Genomic DNA, 21,109 nt, shown 5'->3' with positions numbered 1-21,109 from the left:
GCCTCCCGCTGCGTAACTATGACAACCAGCGGCCTCGGCCAATGGCAGCAGAGAGCGTGTTGCGCTCAGACCAATCGGCAAGCGGGGAAGCTCAGGCTGCTTTCCAAAGAAGGCCAATCAGAGCGGTACAAAGCAACCCAGCTTGTCCAATAAGCCCCCTCACTTCCCAACCCAGCCAATTAAAGTGTTGGTAGCGCTCGTCTTTGATTGGTTGTTTGCCCGCGTTCGACCCAGTTAGGAATGCTCTCCCCTTTCGGGACAAAAAAGGCATTCATGAACCAGCCTTAGTGGAAAGGTTTTCTTTTAAAGGTATATCTAGACTGTAGAATTAATACAGTTTGATCCCACTTTAACTGCCATGGCTGAGGGCAGCGGAATCCTGGAAGATGTAATTTGTTTAAGGCACCAACACTCTGGCAGACAGGCCTTGTAAAACTACAACTCCCAGGATTCGATAGCATTGCCATGGTATTCAAACTGGCCATGGTTCAGTGTTATGGAATCTTGGGATTTGTAGTTCGGTGAGGCCTTGTCAAACTACAACTCCCAAGATTACATAGCATTTCCTTGGCACTCAAACTGGCCATGGTTCAGTGTTATGGAATCTTGGGATTTGTAGTTCGGTGAGGCCTTGTCAAACTACAACTCCCAAGATTACATAGCATTTCCTTGGCACTCAAACTGGCCATGGTTCAGTGTTATGGAATCTTGGGATTTGTAGTTCAGTGAGGCCATGTCAAACTACAACTCCCAAGATTACATAGCATTTCCTTGGCACTCAAACTGGCCATGGTTCAGTGTTATGGAATCTTGGGATTTGTAGTTCGGTGAGGCCTTGTCAAACTACAACTCCCAAGATTACATAGCATTTCCTTGGCACTCAAACTGGCCATGGTTCAGTGTTATGGAATCTTGGGATTTGTAGTTCAGTGAGGCCATGTCAAACTACAACTCCCAAGATTACATAGCATTTCCTTGGCACTCAAACTGGCCATGGTTCAGTGTTATGGAATCTTGGGATTTGTAGTTCGGTGAGGCCATGTCAAACTACAACTCCCAAGATTACATAGCATTTCCTTGGCACTCAAACTGGCCATGGCTCACTGCTATGGAATCTTGGGATTTGTAGTTTAGTGAGGCCTTGTCAAACTACAACTCCCAAGATTACATAGCATTTCCTTGGCACTCAAACTGGCCATGGTTCAGTGTTATGGAATCTTGGGATTTGTAGTTCGGTGAGGCCTTGTCAAACTACAACTCCCAAGATTACATAGCATTTCCTTGGCACTCAAACTGGCCATGGTTCAGTGTTATGGAATCTTGGGATTTGTAGTTCAGTGAGGCCATGTCAAACTACAACTCCCAAGATTACATAGCATTTCCTTGGCACTCAAACTGGCCATGGTTCAGTGTTATGGAATCTTGGGATTTGTAGTTCGGTGAGGCCTTGTCAAACTACAACTCCCAAGATTACATAGCATTTCCTTGGCACTCAAACTGGCCATGGTTCAGTGTTATGGAATCTTGGGATTTGTAGTTCGGTGAGGCCATGTCAAACTACAACTCCCAAGATTACATAACATTTCCTTGGCACTCAAACTGGCCATGGCTCAGTGCTATGGAATCTTGGGATTTGTAGTTTAGTGAGGCCATGTCAAACTACAACTCCCAAGATTACATAGCATTTCCTTGGCACTCAAACTGGCCATGGCTCAGTGCTATGGAATCTTGGGATTTGTAGTTTAGTGAGGCCTTGTCAAACTACAGCTCCCAAGATTACATAGCATTTCCTTGGCACTCAAACTGGCCATGGCTCAGTGCTATGGAATCTTGGGATTTGTAGTTTAGTGAGGCCTTGTCAAACTACAACTCCCAAGATTACATAGCATTTCCTTGGCACTCAAACTGGCCATGGCTCAGTGCTATGGAATCTTGGGATTTGTAGTTTAGTGAGGCCTTGTCAAACTACAGCTCCCAAGATTACATAGCATTTCCTTGGCACTCAAACTGGCCATGGCTCAGTGCTATGGAATCTTGGGATTTGTAGTTTAGTGAGGCCATGTCAAACTACAACTCCCAAGATTACATAGCATTTCCTTGGCACTCAAACTGGCCATGGCTCAGTGCTATGGAATCTTGGGATTTGTAGTTTAGTGAGGCCATGTCAAACTACAACTCCCAAGATTACATAGCATTTCCTTGGCACTCAAACTGGCCATGGCTCAGTGCTATGGAATCTTGGGATTTGTAGTTTAGTGAGGCCATGTCAAACTACAACTCCCAAGATTACATAGCATTTCCTTGGCACTCAAACTGGCCATGGCTCAGTGCTATGGAATCTTGGGATTTGTAGTTTAGTGAGGCCATGTCAAACTACAGCTCCCAAGATTACATAGCATTTCCTTGGCACTCAAACTGGCCATGGCTCAGTGCTATGGAATCTTGGGATTTGTAGTTTAGTGAGGCCATGTCAAACTACAACTCCCAAGATTACATAGCATTTCCTTGGCACTCAAACTGGCCATGGCTCAGTGCTATGGAATCTTGGGATTTGTAGTTTAGTGAGGCCATGTCAAACTACAACTCCCAAGATTACATAGCATTTCCTTGGCACTCAAACTGGCCATGGCTCAGTGCTATGGAATCTTGGGATTTGTAGTTTAGTGAGGCCATGTCAAACTACAACTCCCAAGATTACATAGCATTTCCTTGGCACTCAAACTGGCCATGGCTCAGTGCTATGGAATCTTGGGATTTGTAGTTTAGTGAGGCCATGTCAAACTACAACTCCCAAGATTACATAGCATTTCCTTGGCACTCAAACTGGCCATGGCTCAGTGCTATGGAATCTTGGGATTTGTAGTTTAGTGAGGCCATGTCAAACTACAACTCCCAAGATTACATAGCATTTCCTTGGCACTCAAACTGGCCATGGCTCAGTGCTATGGAATCTTGGGATTTGTAGTTTAGTGAGGCCTTGTCAAAGTACAACTCCCAAGATTACATAGCATTTCCTTGGCACTTAAACTGGCCATGGCTCAGTGCTATGGAATCTTGGGATTTGTAGTTTAGTGAGGCCATGTCAAACTACAACTCCCAAGATTACATAGCATTTCCTTGGCACTCAAACTGGCCATGGCTCAGTGCTATGGAATCTTGGGATTTGTAGTTTAGTGAGGCCATGTCAAACTACAGCTCCCAAGATTACATAGCATTTCCTTGGCACTCAAACTGGCCATGGCTCAGTGCTATGGAATCTTGGGATTTGTAGTTTAGTGAGGCCATGTCAAACTACAACTCCCAAGATTACATAGCATTTCCTTGGCACTTAAACTGGCCATGGCTCAGTGCTATGGAATCTTGGGATTTGTAGTTTAGTGAGGCCATGTCAAACTACAACTCCCAAGATTACATAGCATTTCCTTGGCACTTAAACTGGCCATGGCTCAGTGCTATGGAATCTTGGGATTTGTAGTTTAGTGAGGCCATGTCAAACTACAGCTCCCAAGATTACATAGCATTTCCTTGGCACTCAAACTGGCCATGGCTCAGTGCTATGGAATCTTGGAATTTGTAGTTTAGTGAGGCCTTGTCAAACTACAACTCCCAAGATTACATAGCATTTCCTTGGCACTCAGACTGGCCATGGCTCAGTGCTATGGAATCTTGGGATTTGTAGTTTAGTGAGGCCATGTCAAACTACAGCTCCCAAGATTACATAGCATTTCCTTGGCACTCAAACTGGCCATGGCTCAGTGCTATGGAATCTTGGGATTTGTAGTTTAGTGAGGCCTTGTCAAACTACAACTCCCAAGATTACATAGCATTTCCTTGGCACTCAAACTGGCCATGGCTCAGTGCTATGGAATCTTGGGATTTGTAGTTTAGTGAGGCCTTGTCAAACTACAGCTCCCAAGATTACATAGCATTTCCTTGGCACTCAAACTGGCCATGGCTCAGTGCTATGGAATCTTGGGATTTGTAGTTTAGTGAGGCCTTGTCAAAGTACAACTCCCAAGATTACATAGCATTTCCTTGGCACTTAAACTGGCCATGGCTCAGTGCTATGGAATCTTGGGATTTGTAGTTTAGTGAGGCCATGTCAAACTACAACTCCCAAGATTACATAGCATTTCCTTGGCACTCAAACTGGCCATGGCTCAGTGCTATGGAATCTTGGAATTTGTAGTTTAGTGAGGCCATGTCAAACTACAACTCCCAAGATTACATAGCATTTCCTTGGCACTCAAACTGGCCATGGCTCAGTGCTATGGATTCTTGGGATTTGTAGTTTAGTGAGGCCTTGTCAAACTACAGCTCCCAAGATTACATAGCATTTCCTTGGCACTCAAACTGGCCATGGCTCAGTGCTATGGAATCTTGGGATTTGTAGTTCAGTGAGGCCTTGTCAAACTACAACTCCCAAGATTACATAGCATTTCCTTGGCACTCAAACTGGCCATGGCTCAGTGCTATGGAATCTTGGGATTTGTAGTTCAGTGAGGCCTTGTCAAACTACAACTCCCAAGATTACATAGCATTTCCTTGGCACTCAAACTGGCCATGGCTCAGTGCTATGGAATCTTGGGATTTGTAGTTTAGTGAGGCCTTGTCAAACTACAACTCCCAAGATTACATAGCATTTCCTTGGCACTCAAACTGGCCATGGCTCAGTGCTATGGATTCTTGGGATTTGTAGTTTAGTGAGGCCTTGTCAAACTACAACTCTTAAGATTACATAGCATTTCCTTGGCACTCAAACTGGCCATGGCTCAGTGCTATGGAATCTTGGGATTTGTAGTTTAGTGAGGCCATGTCAAACTACAACTCCCAAGATTACATAGCATTTCCTTGGCACTCAAACCGGCCATGGCTCAGTGCTATGGAATCTTGGGATTTGTAGTTTAGTGAGGCCATGTCAAACTACAACTCCCAAGATTACATAGCATTTCCTTGGCACTCAAACTGGCCATGGCTCAGTGCTATGGATTCTTGGGATTTGTAGTTTAGTGAGGCCTTGTCAAACTACAACTCTTAAGATTACATAGCATTTCCTTGGCACTCAAACTGGCCATGGCTCAGTGCTATGGAATCTTGGGATTTGTAGTTTAGTGAGGCCATGTCAAACTACAACTCCCAAGATTACATAGCATTTCCTTGGCACTCAAACTGGCCATGGCTCAGTGCTATGGAATCTTGGGATTTGTAGTTTAGTGAGGCCATGTCAAACTACAACTCCCAAGATTACATAGCATTTCCTTGGCACTCAAACTGGCCATGGCTCAGTGCTATGGAATCTTGGAATTTGTAGTTTAGTGAGGCCTTGTCAAACTACAGCTCCCAAGATTACATAGCATTTCCTTGGCACTCAAACTGGCCATGGCTCAGTGCTATGGATTCTTGGGATTTGTAGTTTAGTGAGGCCTTGTCAAACTACAACTCTTAAGATTACATAGCATTTCCTTGGCACTCAAACTGGCCATGGCTCAGTGCTATGGAATCTTGGGATTTGTAGTTTAGTGAGGCCATGACAAACTACAACTCCCAAGATTACATAGCATTTCCTTGGCACTCAAACTAGCCATGGCTCAGTGCTATGGAATCTTGGGATTTGTAGTTTAGTGAGGCCTTGTCAAACTACAACTCCCAAGATTACATAGCATTTCCTTGGCACTCAAACTGGCCATGGCTCAGTGCTATGGATTCTTGGGATTTGTAGTTTAGTGAGGCCTTGTCAAACTACAACTCTTAAGATTACATAGCATTTCCTTGGCACTCAAACTGGCCATGGCTCAGTGCTATGGAATCTTGGGATTTGTAGTTTAGTGAGGCCTTGTCAAACTACAACTCCCAAGATTACATAGCATTTCCTTGGCACTCAAACTGGCCATGGCTCAGTGCTATGGATTCTTGGGATTTGTAGTTTAGTGAGGCTTGTCAAACTACAACTCCCAAGATTACATAGCATTTCCTTGGCACTCAAACTGGCCATGGCTCAGTGCTATGGAATCTTGGGATTTGTAGTTTAGTGAGGCCATGTCAAACTACAACTCCCAAGATTACATAGCATTTCCTTGGCACTCAAACTGGCCATGGCTCAGTGCTATGGATTCTTGGGATTTGTAGTTTAGTGAGGCCTTGTCAAACTACAACTCTTAAGATTACATAGCATTTCCTTGGCACTCAAACTGGCCATGGCTCAGTGCTATGGAATCTTGGGATTTGTAGTTTAGTGAGGCCTTGTCAAACTACAACTCTTAAGATTACATAGCATTTCCTTGGCACTCAAACTGGCCATGGCTCAGTGCTATGGAATCTTGGGATTTGTAGTTTAGTGAGGCCATGTCAAACTACAACTCCCAAGATTACATAGCATTTCCTTGGCACTCAAACTGGCCATGGCTCAGTGCTATGGAATCTTGGGATTTGTAGTTTAGTGAGGCCATGTCAAACTACAACTCCCAAGATTACATAGCATTTCCTTGGCACTCAAACTGGCCATGGCTCAGTGCTATGGAATCTTGGAATTTGTAGTTTAGTGAGGCCTTGTCAAACTACAGCTCCCAAGATTACATAGCATTTCCTTGGCACTCAAACTGGCCATGGCTCAGTGCTATGGATTCTTGGGATTTGTAGTTTAGTGAGGCCTTGTCAAACTACAACTCTTAAGATTACATAGCATTTCCTTGGCACTCAAACTGGCCATGGCTCAGTGCTATGGAATCTTGGGATTTGTAGTTTAGTGAGGCCATGACAAACTACAACTCCCAAGATTACATAGCATTTCCTTGGCACTCAAACTGGCCATGGCTCAGTGCTATGGAATCTTGGGATTTGTAGTTTAGTGAGGCCTTGTCAAACTACAACTCCCAAGATTACATAGCATTTCCTTGGCACTCAAACTGGCCATGGCTCAGTGCTATGGATTCTTGGGATTTGTAGTTTAGTGAGGCCTTGTCAAACTACAACTCTTAAGATTACATAGCATTTCCTTGGCACTCAAACTGGCCATGGCTCAGTGCTATGGAATCTTGGGATTTGTAGTTTAGTGAGGCCTTGTCAAACTACAACTCCCAAGATTACATAGCATTTCCTTGGCACTCAAACTGGCCATGGCTCAGTGCTATGGAATCTTGGGATTTGTAGTTTAGTGAGGCCATGTCAAACTACAACTCCCAAGATTACATAGCATTTCCTTGGCACTCAAACTGGCCATGGCTCAGTGCTATGGATTCTTGGGATTTGTAGTTTAGTGAGGCCTTGTCAAACTACAACTCTTAAGATTACATAGCATTTCCTTGGCACTCAAACTGGCCATGGCTCAGTGCTATGGAATCTTGGGATTTGTAGTTTAGTGAGGCCATGTCAAACTACAACTCCCAAGATTACATAGCATTTCCTTGGCACTCAAACTGGCCATGGCTCAGTGCTATGGAATCTTGGGATTTGTAGTTTAGTGAGGCCATGTCAAACTACAACTCCCAAGATTACATAGCATTTCCTTGGCACTCAAACTGGCCATGGCTCAGTGCTATGGAATCTTGGAATTTGTAGTTTAGTGAGGCCTTGTCAAACTACAGCTCCCAAGATTACATAGCATTTCCTTGGCACTCAAACTGGCCATGGCTCAGTGCTATGGAATCTTGGGATTTGTAGTTTAGTGAGGCCATGTCAAACTACAACTCCCAAGATTACATAGCATTTCCTTGGCACTCAAACTGGCCATGGCTCAGTGCTATGGAATCTTGGAATTTGTAGTTTAGTGAGGCCATGTCAAACTACAACTCCCAAGATTACATAGCATTTCCTTGGCACTCAAACTGGCCATGGCTCAGTGCTATGGAATCTTGGAATTTGTAGTTTAGTGAGGCCTTGTCAAACTACAGCTCCCAAGATTACATAGCATTTCCTTGGCACTCAAACTGGCCATGGCTCAGTGCTATGGAATCTTGGAATTTGTAGTTTAGTGAGGCCTTGTCAAACTACAGCTCCCAAGATTACATAGCATTTCCTTGGCACTCAAACTGGCCATGGCTCAGTGCTATGGAATCTTGGGATTTGTAGTTTAGTGAGGCCTTGTCAAACTACAGCTCCCAAGATTACATAGCATTTCCTTGGCACTCAAACTGGCCATGGCTCAGTGCTATGGAATCTTGGGATTTGTAGTTCAGTGAGGCCTTGTCAAACTACAACTCCCAAGATTACATAGCATTTCCTTGGTACTCAAACTGGCCATGGCTCAGTGCTATGGAATCTTGGGATTTGTAGTTCGGTGAGGCACCACCACTCTTGCAGAAAGCTAGAGGCCTTGTTAAACTACAACTCCCTGGATTCCATAGCATTGAGCCATGACAGTTAAAGTGCTGTCTCAGCATTGACTCAGTAGCTTAAGCTTCAGAAGACTTGAATATAGGAGTGGATCAAACTCTGCTATGCTATTGGATCAAGATGTGCAGCATATGGCCTTCATAATAATCTTTTTTTTTTTTTAAAAAAATTAATTTAAAAATACTGATTATATTTAATTCTGTTTCAAGGTTTGCATATTTCAAATTGTATGCTAGTGCTTTTATGTTAAGCCGCTTTGAATCTCCTTCGGGAAAGATAAAGAAGGATATAAATAATAATTTTGCACTGCATATTATTACAAATGGGTTTTTTTTCTATTGGTATGCAGAGACTGGTTATTTGTTTGTTTGTTACATGATTGCATTCAATATGTTATTGTGGGATAACAGTACCTAAAAGCTTTATTAAATATCAGTTCTTGACTATTTAGTGTTTTATTATATTATGTCACCACCCCCTTTGAGTTCAGGTTTCATTTGGTGAGTGACTGAACAGGGAGTTGGATCATTTTTTATCAACTTGGGCTTGCGTTATATGGTCAGGTTAGACCAGGCATGGGCAAACTTGGGCCCTCAAGGTGTTTTGGACTCCAACTCCCACAATTCCTAACAGCCGGCTGTTAGGAATTGTGGGAGTTGGAGTCCAAAACACCTGGAGGGCCCAAGTTTGCCCATGCTTGGGTTAGACTAATGTAACCAAACAGAAGCCCCCAAAGTAAAGATGGCTAGAAAGGATTATTGTTTCTTACTCTGTTGTCAAACCAGTACTGATGTCTAATTTCTCCAGTCTTTGTCCAAGTGCAGAATTTTATTTTATCCATTATACATACAGTACGATCCTCATATCTGCAATACCAATTCCCATAGCGTAATTTATGTACAACTGACAAAACATGTTGTCTGTAGGCATTTTATTAATCTTCCAGAGTGACCCAATGAGATTCCTGGGCTGGAAGTCCTTTTTTTCTATAAGGTTTGCTATTGCCCATGGCTTCAGGTATCCATTTGAAGTCCATGAATGTATTCCACAATGATACAGAGTCATACTGCTTTGCATCAAACTCAAAGTGCTGGTTACATTTTCTCCTTGTGCTCGCTCGCTTTTTCAATGTAGAGATAATACAGAAGGACCCAGCCTCAGATTCTGTGTAGATGAACTGAAGAATAGTTGGGGGATTTGGGTGAGATGAAATGACTTATCTGAAAGAGAATGATTTGATTAGCTTTTATTGGAAACAGGAGCAGTTATGGTAGTAATAGTAAAGGTAAAGGTTTTCCCCTGACATTAAGTCTAGTTATGTCCGACTCTGGGGGTTGGTGCTCATCTCTATTTCTAAGCCGAAGAGCCAGTGTTGTCCATAGACACCTCCAAGGTCATGTGGCCAGCATGACTGCATGGAACACCGCTACCTTCCCGCTGGAGTGGTATCTATTGATCTACTGACATTTGCATGTTTTCAAACTGCTAGGATGGCAGAAGCGGGAGCTCACACCACTCCCTGGATTCGAACCACCAACCTTTCGGTCAGCAAGTTCAGCAGCTCAGCAGTTTAACTCGCTACTCCACCAGGGGCTCCAAGGTAGTAATACTTAATATTAGTCATATACAAACTGTCGCCAAATTAGTTCACTCTCATACTCTAACAACAACAACAACAACAACAACAACAACAACCATGTGAGGTTGGTCTGATGAAAAGAGTGATATTAATAAAAAGAGAGGCTGGACCAAGACCAGCAAGGAACATGGATTTTGAATTACCGTACATTTTTTTCCTTTTCTGCCCCACAATTATAGCACTGTGATCTCCCTTCCTTAGAAATCCTGGGATTTGTAAATTCTTGGGATGCTAGGACTCTCTGGCAGAGAATTCTCTGCAAAACTGCAAATCATAGGATTCCATAGGATGGAGCTATAGTCGTTAAAGAGGGATCTGTCATTTTGATCACACACTAATGTTATTTGACCATGTGTGTCCTGGTTTTCATTCATGAAATGCTGAAGAACACCCTGGAGCAGTGTGTTCTAGACTCTCAAAATCATTGGCTACATTAAAAAAATCTCTTAAAATGTATGATCAGCTGATTCATATCTTTCCTTCATGGTTTGGGTTAGTTTGTTTATTAATTTTTGCATGTCAAAGTCAGGCTTACTTCTTGAAAATGATGCAACAGGTCATCAATACATCAAACAGGAGCATCTTGAACAGCAGCATTCTGATGGTCAAAAGAACCAGCGCCTGTGTGCGGTTATGCAGAATCTCAGCAGGCAATGCCTGGTCTAGGGTTAACAAAATATAACATTAAAATAAGAATATATAGGAATGAAAACAATGGAAAGTAATGCCCATAGTGGTAAATTCTGAAATACATGGATGCATCATTGCAATTACTATAGCCACCTGACATAGCTGACTCAAAGATTGAAGGTCCTTTGCCATTAGTTTGAGGTTACCATTTAGCACCTTCTAACCATGTAGACATCCAAGTCAAGACCAATGGAAACATCCAGACTGCCAGAGTTAACACTCAAGCATTCTTAAGTACTGGAATCTCAGGATATTTACATTACATTGCATGAATTACATTACAGCATATAATAGGTAAAGTGATACACTTTCATAAGGACTGAACATTCATGCTGCCTACATCTCTTTAGCGGACTTCTTTGTATTTAACCAATGGAGGGACATTAGACTATTAAACATTATAACACCGCTTACCATTTGCATTTAAAATCAGAGGAGGGGAAAAAAACCTAATTATTCTCCTTGCGAGAAACACTGTTCTCACTTTCATTCCCCAAGAGGTAATTCCAGTAAAAACTTTAATTGTCCAGTTACCCTCATGTTTTTATAGAGTTTTACTGGAGAGAAAAGCAGATGGAATTCGTTTTGTACTTATGAACGTTCCGTGATTTCTCACTGCTTCCTCGGTGCCTCTCCTTATCATATACAAAGCTGTTAGGAATTGTGGGAGCTGCAGTCCAAAACACCTGGAGGGATGACGTTTGCCCATGCCTGAGCTACACAGTCCCTTTTCATTGGGAGTGCTAGGAGTGTCAGTCAAAAACAGTTGAGGAAACATGGAAAGGTATGGGGGCTCTCAGCAGCCTTCCCAAGAGGCTTTGAAGGGTCACTCCCCAATGCATCTGCTTCCACCAAAAAACATAAAGCAACCTAATCCACTTTTCTTTGCTATCAAATTGATTAAACATTTTCATGATGTTTTGGGGGCTTTCTGGGTAATTTTAGACCCAGGAAAACTCTTTTTTGCAGCTCTCCTATTAATTCACCTCTTATTAATCTCCTGTTTCAAAAATATCTCTTTTGCCCCTTAATTGGCTCAGAGTGGCCCAGCACATGGTGGAAATGCCCTTTAAACACGCAGAGGGCATTTTGGGTCATTTCAGAGCAAAGTTTTGAAATGTAGGTTGAGTACGCCTTATCCAAAATATTTTGAACCGGAAGTGCTTTGAATTTGGATTTTTTTCGCAACCAAGTCTGTGTACATCAAACCATCAAGAAGCAAAGGCATCACTATCCCAATCACTCAGGTGGACAATTTTGATGTTGGAGTATTTTCAATATCAAAATTCCAGATAATGGATGCACAACCTTGTGGGCTGCATTCTGCCAACCCCAGTAAAAAATTACCATGTTCTACAGACTATGAAAAGTCAGAAGAACAACAATAGGAGGATAAAGGGTGACAACAGTTGGATTATGGCACTGGGTAAATGCTCTGCAAAAGGTGAAGATACAAAACAAGATAATTCTTCATTAAGTGCATAGTGTGGATGCACTCTGGAATGCAGGAAAAGTTGATGTTCTTACCTCCTTGGTTTTCATCTAGGCACAACTCCCCCATAGTGTTTTCTATAAAAATAATGTTTAAAGAGGACATTAGAGGAGGGGAAACATATAATATTCTTGTTCTGTTGCAATTGTAACCCACATTACATTTCCAGGTTAGAGGAGGGGAAACATATAATATTCTTGTTCTGTTGCAATTATAACCCACATTATATTTCCAGGTTATTAAACACTAATTTGAAGTGATTGGAATTTGTTAATTAATATTACAGGGGTTCCGCTGTATGACAACAGATATTTCCAGGTGATATTCACAGTTTCCAACAAATATTCCCTCACAGAAGCAAGTTGTGGGACTCTCTATTCTTCCAGTACTATTCTCTGATGTATTTCCATTCTAAATATAATCACAATAAAGGGTCTGCTATTATCTGTGGTTTTGGATATCCATGGAGTGTCTTATTTTTATTTATTTATTTCCATCATTTATATGCCGCCCTTCTCACCCGAAGGGTCTTGAATGTATCCCTTGTAGATATAATACTGTATTGTTATTAATTCTTATATGCTATCTCCCAAAGGCATTACAGTAGAGTCTCACTTATCCAAGCCTCGCTTATCCAAGCCATTTTTGTAGTCAATGTTTTCAATATATTGTGATATTTTGGTGCTAGATTCGTTAATACAGTAATTACAACATAACATTACTGCGTATTGAACTACTTTTTCTGTCAAATTTGTTGTATAACATGATGTTTTGGTGCTTAATTTGTAAAATCATAACCTAATTTGATGTTTAATAGGCTTTTCCTTAATCCCTCCTTATTATCCAAAATATTCGCTTGTCCAAGCTTCTGCCGTTTAGCTTGGATAAGTGAGACTCTACTGTACTTTAAAAATCATGTAATAAATACCAGATAATTGAAGAGAGGTGGTGTTCCATCTCTGTGAGGTTTGGTTTTGTGCCACATAGCAAACAACAGTATTCCAGGATTCAAAATCTTGGGTGTTGATGGAAATTTGAGAAATTGCACTGAAAGTACCATCTTCTTCCCCGGAAATCCCATAGACGGAAGATGCCAGCATGCTCCCATTTCCATTGGAAAACAAAACAGCCGGAGAAGCATCCTTGGAGAGGTCTCTCACTAGGCATGCTAGTAAGGTCTTCCTTTCACCATTTATTATCACATGCTTTGGTGGCGACAGTGTCGGAGTAAGGGCCAAAGAGCAGCAACCTGTTACCAGAAGAAACAAATTATAAGGAAGTTGTGTTGTCGAAGGCTTTCATGGCCGGGATCACAGGGTTGTTGTATGTCTTTCGGGCTGTGTGGCCATGTTCCAAAAGTATTCTCTCCTGATGTTTCGCCCACATCTATGGCAGGCATCCTCAGAGGTTCCATACTTCACAACCTCTGAGGATGCCTGCCATAGATGTGGGCGAAACGTCAGGAGAGAATACTTCTGGAACATGGCCACACAGCCCGAAAGACATACAACAACCCTATAAGGAAGTTGCATATGCAAACACAAAAGTACAGTGTTGATTTTCCTCTGTGTCTCTCCTTGTCATATACAAAGTGTGTTGAAAATAATATAGAGTAGCTACAGCAGGCATTGGCAAACTTGGGCCCTCCAGGTGTTTTGGACTTCAACTCCCACAATTCCTAACAGCCTACCGGCTGTTAGGAATTGTGGGAGTTGGAGTCCAAAACACCTGGAGGGCCCAAGTTTGCCAATGCCTGCTGTAGATGCAACCACAGACCCAAACAAGTTCATAATAGGATGAAACCGTTACTCACAGATCAGGAGCTGGAATGCCAAGCAGGTCACCAGGTGCCTCAATGGACGCCGTATCAAATTAATTTCGTGGAGTGGTTCTTGCAACATCTTTTCAGGAGCTGGAACATTTCACCAAATGTAGGCAAGTGGTAGAGAATGTGACAAAACATCTTTCAACCACTCTTCCTCCCAGACCTCCCTTTTCCTTTCCCATCATTGACGGTTGCACAGCTGTTCTCTGATAAACAGTCACTTTACTTTTTTTCTTTAATTATTTTAACTTTGCTTGGTCTGTACAAGTGTCAAAAGAATCCAACACAAAAATATCAGGATCCTATGGCACTTGGACAACTACAACTCTCATGATTCCATAGCATTAAGCTGGGGCAATTAAAGTGGTGTCAAGTTGCATCAATTCTACAGTATAGATCTATGGCAATAAACCAGAAGAGAAATGTCCTGTTGGGCCAGAACACCTTCAATACAATAGAAATAGAATGATATAATACATAATGAATAAAGAAATAGCAAATCAACTTTGAGTATTTCTAGCCTAAGAAAATACAATGAAATCAATGAGGTCATACTAAGTCAACAAGCTGCTTCAAGGCAGATGCACAGAGAATAACTTAAGTATTGCTTTAGTTTTTAAAGGCTGCAGCCCCTTCAGTGGCATGTTTCAGTCTTTGGGAAAAGGCAGGCTATAAATAAAGAGATTGATTGACATTGATTCTTTCATAACATAGTGCGAAAGCAATTAAAATGCATTTACATTTTGCATCCAGATGACCACAATCATTTCTAAGGTTCATCACATCTATTCTTAATCAGCCATCTGTCTTTTGAAATTTAAATATATCGGGATGCAGTAATAGATTTGGGCACGAGGGGTTCGCATGGCTAATATGACATTTCTTCATGAATTGAAGGTTAAAAATAATAGAATGGTTTTTTTCCTCTGAAAGTTGTTCAAGTACACACATCTCATGCAACAAGTTTAAAAGAGAGAAAAGAGGGATGATAACTTACTTTTTTACCGAGGGAGCTTATTTTTCCTTTCCAGACACCCACCTCTCATTCAAGTAACAGAGATGGAAACTGAATAAATAATTTATATTGGCTTATGGGTTTACGAGTAATAGGAACCCTTAGACAACGGCAAAGGTGTCTCATGGCAACAGGCAGCTCGCAGATCGGAAATTTAATGTCAGTGGACATGCCATGGGTCTAACCCATGGTTAAGAATTAAAATCATGAAAACATCCCTTGATTTTCAGATCTAAAGATGAAGAAACTGTCACAAAGGCTGGATCTATAGTGCCATATAATGCAGTTCAAACTGCATTATATCATCAGTGTAGATCCATATAATGCAGTTTGAACTGCATTAAATTGCATTAGTTGAGTCTATGCTGCATGGAAATACATTAGTCTACACTGTATTGAATTGCATTATATGAGCCTATGCTGCATTGAACTGTATTAGACAGGTTTATACTGTATTGAATTACATTAGATAGGTCTAAGCTGTATTGAATTGCATTATATGAATCCATGCCGCATTGAACTGCATTAGTGATGTCTACACTGTATTGAAATGCGTTAGCTACGTTATATGGGTGTAGTGGAGCCCCGGTGGCACAGCGCGTTAAACCGCTGAGCTGCTGAACTTGCTGACCGAAAGGTCTATGGTACAAATCCGGGGAATGGGGTGAGTTCCTGCTGTTAGCCCCAGCTTCTTCCAACCTAGCAGTTTGAAAACATACACATATGAGTAGATCAATAAGTACTGCTCCAGCGGGAAGTTAACAGCTCTCCATATAGTCATGCCGGCAACATGACTTTGGAGACGTCTACGGACAACACCAGCTCTTCGGCTTAGAAATGGAGATGAGCACCAACTCTCAGAGTCTGACACGACTAGACTTAATGTCAGGGGAAAACCTTTACCTTTACTATGCTGCACTGAACTGCATTATATGGGTCTACACTGCATTGAACTATTTTGTATGGGTCTAAACTGACTCTATAATGCAATTCATATGGAAGAAATATATTATAATAATAATTATTATTATTCCCTGCATTTCTTCTGAAATGAAAACCCAGAGCAGCTCACAACCTTAATACAGTTTAAAACCTATACAATATAAATATTAGAATAGAAGTTGCCATACAGTTATTAAAAACAAGTCAGTTAAAATCACATTATAACCAAGTTAAAAAACTGTTAAAAACAATTGGAACAGCAGCAGCACTGCCTGGCTAGTTTTTAAAAACCTGTCTGCTTTAAGAGCCTGCCTGAATTAAAGAGATTCAGCCTTTTCAGTCGAAAGGACAACAGGGATTTGTCCAATAGAGAAACTATTACACCTCACTGGCTATGTAAAACAAAAAGGGGAAAAGGTTTTTATGATTCTCAATTCAGCAGAGATGGTTGTACTCCCCTACCAATTGATTGCTATTGGTATGGCCCATTCTGGGCGTGTCCCCCCCCCCCACTTAATGGTTTATTCCAGGAAGTCAGCAAGGCTGGCTGGGATCAGCCCTTTTGGGAAGCTGGGTTTTTGCATATAAAAAGGTAAGGCTCCCCAATGCATTCTTATGAGAAAAATGTGCATGGGTTTTGTTGTATTTGTCTCAGGCTTATATCTTTAATCGTGAATGTAGAAACCCTTTTCCACCCTGGTTTGGGGATGTTCTTTTAACATTACAAGCTATAAAAATATATATAAATTTCTTTTTGCTTTGCATATGGATGTCATAAGAGCTGTATGGCTATTTTCCAGAAGCATTGTCTCCTGACGTTTTGCCCACATCGACGGCAGGCATCCTCAGAGGTTGTGAGGTCTGTTGGAAACGAGTCAAGTGGGGTTTATATATCTGTGGACTAATGTCCAGGGTGGGAGAAAGAACTCTTGTCTGTTTGAGGCAAATGTGCATGTTGCAATTGACCACCTTGATTAGCATTGAATGGCCTTGCAGCTTCAAAGCCTGGCTGCTCCTGCTTAACACCTCCCAACAAAGGATCCCCCCAGGCAGGAAGCAGCCAGGCTTTGGAGCTGCAGGCCATTCAATGCTAATCAAGGTGGTCAATTGCAACACTCACACTTGCCTCAAACAGACAAGATTTATTTCTCCCACATGGAACATTCCACAGATATATAAACCCCACTTGCCTAGTTTCCAACAGACCTCACAACTTCACAATCTCTGAGGCTGCCTGACGTAAATGTGGGCAAAACGTCAGGAGAGAATGCTTCTGGAACATGGCCATACAACCCGGAAAACTCACAGCAACCCAATCATAATAAGAGATGGGTTCAAGCTAATCAATCTATGAACCTTTCCCCCCTTTCTGCCAGTTATTTTATTTTATTTTTTCCCCACGTTTATACCACGCCCTTCTCAACCCCGAAAGGGACTCAAGGCGGCTTTACACATAGGCAACTATTTGATGCCTTAAAACAATGTACAATTATAATAAACAGTCTACATTGAATTTGAAACACATTAAAACATTAAAAAACATTACATTCATTATTAAAACCACGGTACCCGCAGTCAAAATTTGGGCAATTCTAGTAGTCATTGCACATAATTCCATATTCATTTATTGCACTACAATTATTCTCCGAAGGCTTGATCCCAAAGCCACGCTTTTTCAGAAGGTCAGGAGGGAGGGAGTTGATCTAATATCACTGGGGTGGGAATTCCACAGCCGAAGGGCCACCACTGAGAAGGCCCTGTCTCTCATCCCTGTCAGTCGTGCCTGCGAAGGAGACCAGGGCTTCCCCATTCTATCTTAAACTCTGAGATAGTTTATAGGGAGAGATAAGTTTGGACAGGTAAGTTGGGATGGAACCGTTTAGGGCTTTATAGGCTAAAGCCAGCACTTTGAATTGTGCTCGGTAGCGGGCTGCCAGTCAGTGGAGCTGATGTAACAGGAATTGTATGCTCTCCATATGTCACTTCAGTGAGAAATCTGGTTGCCGCCCATTGGATCATTTTGAGTCCCCTTTGGGGAGATAAAGTGGGGTATAAATAATTATAATAATCTGCTTCTTAAACTGGGACCCAAACCCAAATGGGATCCCTTTAGCTCAGTGTTAGGGTCACAAAAAATTGGCAACAGTAAAAGTTTTCTGAACTCCACCTACTTACATAAATCTGTCAGCAACAAAGTGCAGTGTTTACAAGGGACTCTGCAGAAAATGCTTCAGCTGTACTCCACAAAAATGAAAATCAGCCTGTTTAGCAAACCTCTCAAATGCTAGTTTATTTTCAGTAAATGTTTGATCTTATACCTATTTTATATACTTATATACCTGGGGTTGGAGCCTCCGGTGGCTCAGTGTGTTAAAGTGCTGAGCTGCTGAACTTGCAGACCAAAAGGTCCCAGGTTCAAATCCGGGGAGCGGAGTGAGCGCCCGCTGTTAGCTCCAGCTTCTGCCAACCTAGCAGTTTGAAAACATGCAAATGTGAGTAGATCAATAGGTACCACTCCGGTGGGAAGGTAACGGCGTTCCATGCAGTCATGCCAGCCACATGACCTTGGAGGTGTCTATGGACAACACCGGCTCTTCAGCTTAGAAATAGAGATGAGCACCAACCGCCAGAGTCAGATATGACAGAACTTAACGTCAGGGGAAATCTTTACCACTTATACCTAGGGTCACATTGAAATTTCTTAGGTGGAAATGGATCGCGAGTAGAGAGTTTGAGAATCCCTGATCTAGGCAACCTCATTGGGGTGGAAGTGCTCCTTCAAAATGATTCTCTTTCTTTCAGGCTTGCTCCAAGGCACTTTCCTCAAATGGATATGGTCCATTAGACTGGAGTCTCTTACCGTGCAAACTCCCTCTTTTCCCTGAAGAATGGAGTCCACAATGGCAGATACGACAGATTCGCAACCCAATTCTGGGGATGGTATAAAGGAAAAGGCTCAGGAGAGCTCTCCTGGCCAACCTCATCATGCTCTGGATAATTCAATGTCTTTTTCTGAGATCCTTCGTCTGGTCCAGGCTGGGCAGGACATCCCTGGACTACAGAAGCTGAATATCACTGCAACCAATGGGACTGCAACAGCATCTCAAATGGCTCCCAAACCCAAACCTTGGGAGAACAAGCAGTGATGAATGGAAAGCCTTTTCACTCATCTTCCATGCCAGAAAAAATATTTGTGAAAGTCTGAAGTTTGCTTGATAAAGATGTTAAAATCCTGTCTGTATGCTTGTATTATTAGTGGACAAGAGGTTATTTTTTATACTGTAATTAAATTCTCCCGTCTTAGTATTTTGGACTCCTACTGAGTTATTTAAAATTCTAGTGATTGATGCTTCATTCTGATCCAAGCAAGTCAAAATTTGCATCCAGAGACATTCATTTGTTTTACTTAATCATGCAGACTGGTACAGGCAATCCCAAAGTTACAAACCTCTGACTTCAAAAACTAAAAAATGGCCATGAGAGGAAAATAAATCTTCCTGTCATCGCTGTGAGAGGAAGAGAAATCTTCCTGTCATTGCTAATAGTAAACATGGATATATCAAAAACAAGTCATGCCAGACTGTGATCTTTTTTTTTGATAAGAGTTACAAGTTGGGTGGATGCAAGGAACACCGTGGATGTAGCATATTTGGACTTCAGTAAGGCATGACCTTCTAGCAAACCAAATCTGTCAAATGTGGGCTAGGCAAAACTATGGTTAGAACCTAACCTAACTGTTAGGTGATCTGTAATTAACCTAGAGGGTGCTCACCAATGCTTCCTCTTCATCCTGGAAAAAGTCACGAGTGGAGTGCTGCAGGGTTCTGTCCTGGGCCCGGTTCTGTTCAACATCTTTATTAATGACTTAGATGAAGGGCTAGAAGGGCACGATCATCAAGTTCGCAGATGACACCAAATTGGGAGGGATAGCCAATATTTCACTATAAATGACACTATGTCATTATAAATAATAATCTATTATTTATAATGACACTTTTGTAATCAAATTTTGGTATCCACAGCAGCTCCTGGACCTAATCCCAGTGGATATAAAGGTCAAACTGTAATTTATTTTTGTCACAGAAGTGGCAAGGGCATTAAAGGAAATGAGTGACTTTCAACCTGTCACTCACTTCCCAGACTAATACATCTCACAAGGACAGTGTGCGAATTTAATAGTGTAAAGGGTAAAAACTATATATAGTCCTATCAAAGGAGAATAAGATAAAAATGTAGCTAAGTGTTTTGTCTTCTGGTTCTTTTTGTGATTTCTTAAAAATCCAAGACTTTTATATTACTGCTGGGAAACCACTGGCTGCTTAAAAGTTGCTGGAGTATAACTCCCATTGTCCCTAATGGTTGGTCATCTTGGATGGAGTTGGTGAGAACTGGAGTCCAACAACATCTGGGTAATCAGATTTTTCAGTCCAGCTCTATGACCTTGCCTGTAATGCAAAATTTGTGTTGGTCAAGATAATCTTTTCCATCTAGAAGAACATTTTTTAACTTTTTTGTTTACTTCCAGCATCATTTCAAGAGCCCTGATAGACAGTTCCCACGGGGAGATGGTGGCGGGGTATAAAGTTTTTATTATTATTATTATTATTATTATTATTATTATTATTATTATTATTTCAAGTCCTTAATTCCTCAAGTAGTGTCTAAAAAGCATCTTTAAAAGATAGGCTGAAGAACCATGCTATTAAATATTTAATGCATAATATTTTACCCACTTTGTAACCAGTGTAAGTGAGATACTACCTTACAGCAAGGCCCTGAATATTAATGAGATCTCAGCTTGGGAATTCAAAACAGCAAAGGAGTGCTGGTAAATAACAAATTCTATATGTTGCAGCCAAGGCAACTGTTGGCGGCTTCATCAACTAAGCCACAAAGTTGGGCTTCAGTTGACAATGAGAAGAGTAAAGGATGCACCTGAATAGCCGATGCCGTGCAGTTTAACCAGAAGACCGAGTTCTTGGAACTGCACCTGCTGTTGATGTTGTGTTAGCAAGCAACTGTTCATAAAAGACCCACTGTAGGTTTGGAAGGCCAACCTCCTGCTTAATATAGGATCCCCTGCTAAAGCATACCCATGGGAAGGGATGCCAAAGATTTTTAAAAATGTTGCAAACAACCCCATGTATCTTTTTGTCTATGGGTGGGCATGTGATTAGG

At 41.6% G+C, this 21,109-nt stretch overlaps 1 protein-coding gene and 1 long non-coding RNA gene across 3 annotated transcripts; one reads left to right on the top strand and one right to left on the bottom strand.

Annotated features, from left to right (window-relative positions):
• Window positions 1-9,242: 9,242 nt before the first annotated feature.
• On the bottom strand, window positions 9,243-16,386 carry ptcra (pre T cell antigen receptor alpha). 2 transcript variants are annotated; one of them, XM_062970809.1, is made up of 5 exons: window positions 13,963-16,386; window positions 13,078-13,398; window positions 12,185-12,226; window positions 10,503-10,629; window positions 9,243-9,548 (listed from the first exon to the last, which is right to left on the bottom strand). In XM_062970809.1, the coding sequence occupies exons 1-5, from the start codon at window positions 14,048-14,050 to the stop codon at window positions 9,545-9,547; spliced, it is 582 nt and encodes a 193-aa protein (XP_062826879.1). In that variant the 5' UTR covers window positions 14,051-16,386; the 3' UTR covers window positions 9,243-9,544. The 2 variants fall into 2 exon arrangements, with proteins under 2 accessions (XP_062826879.1, XP_062826884.1); XM_062970814.1 differs by having other exon boundaries at window positions 13,207-13,398.
• Window positions 16,272-19,237, top strand: LOC103280574 (uncharacterized). Its single transcript, XR_010002972.1, has 2 exons — window positions 16,272-16,523; window positions 18,734-19,237. It is a non-coding gene; the product is annotated as an uncharacterized LOC103280574 (long non-coding RNA).
• Window positions 19,238-21,109: the final 1,872 nt, after the last annotated feature.

This window comes from Anolis carolinensis, chromosome 1 (genome assembly GCF_035594765.1).
Source record: "Anolis carolinensis isolate JA03-04 chromosome 1, rAnoCar3.1.pri, whole genome shotgun sequence".
Classification (NCBI taxonomy): domain Eukaryota; kingdom Metazoa; phylum Chordata; class Lepidosauria; order Squamata; family Dactyloidae; genus Anolis; species Anolis carolinensis.
The sequence above is the reverse complement of the archived record's forward strand: the minus strand, read 5'-3'. Positions and strand labels throughout refer to the sequence as shown.

What these genes read in the sequence shown, in the direction of transcription:
- ptcra (XM_062970809.1), bottom strand. Translation starts at nt 14,050, where the DNA reads ATGTTGCAAGAACCACTCCACGAAATTAATTTGATACGGCGTCCATTG. An exon ending in CACCTCTCTTCAATTATCTG is followed by an intron (nt 12,227 to 13,077) that starts GTATTTATTACA and finishes TTATTTTTATAG; the next exon opens with AAAACACTATGGGGGAGTTG. An exon ending in CCTAGATGAAAACCAAGGAG is followed by an intron (nt 10,630 to 12,184) that starts GTAAGAACATCA and finishes TGTTAACCCTAG; the next exon opens with ACCAGGCATTGCCTGCTGAG.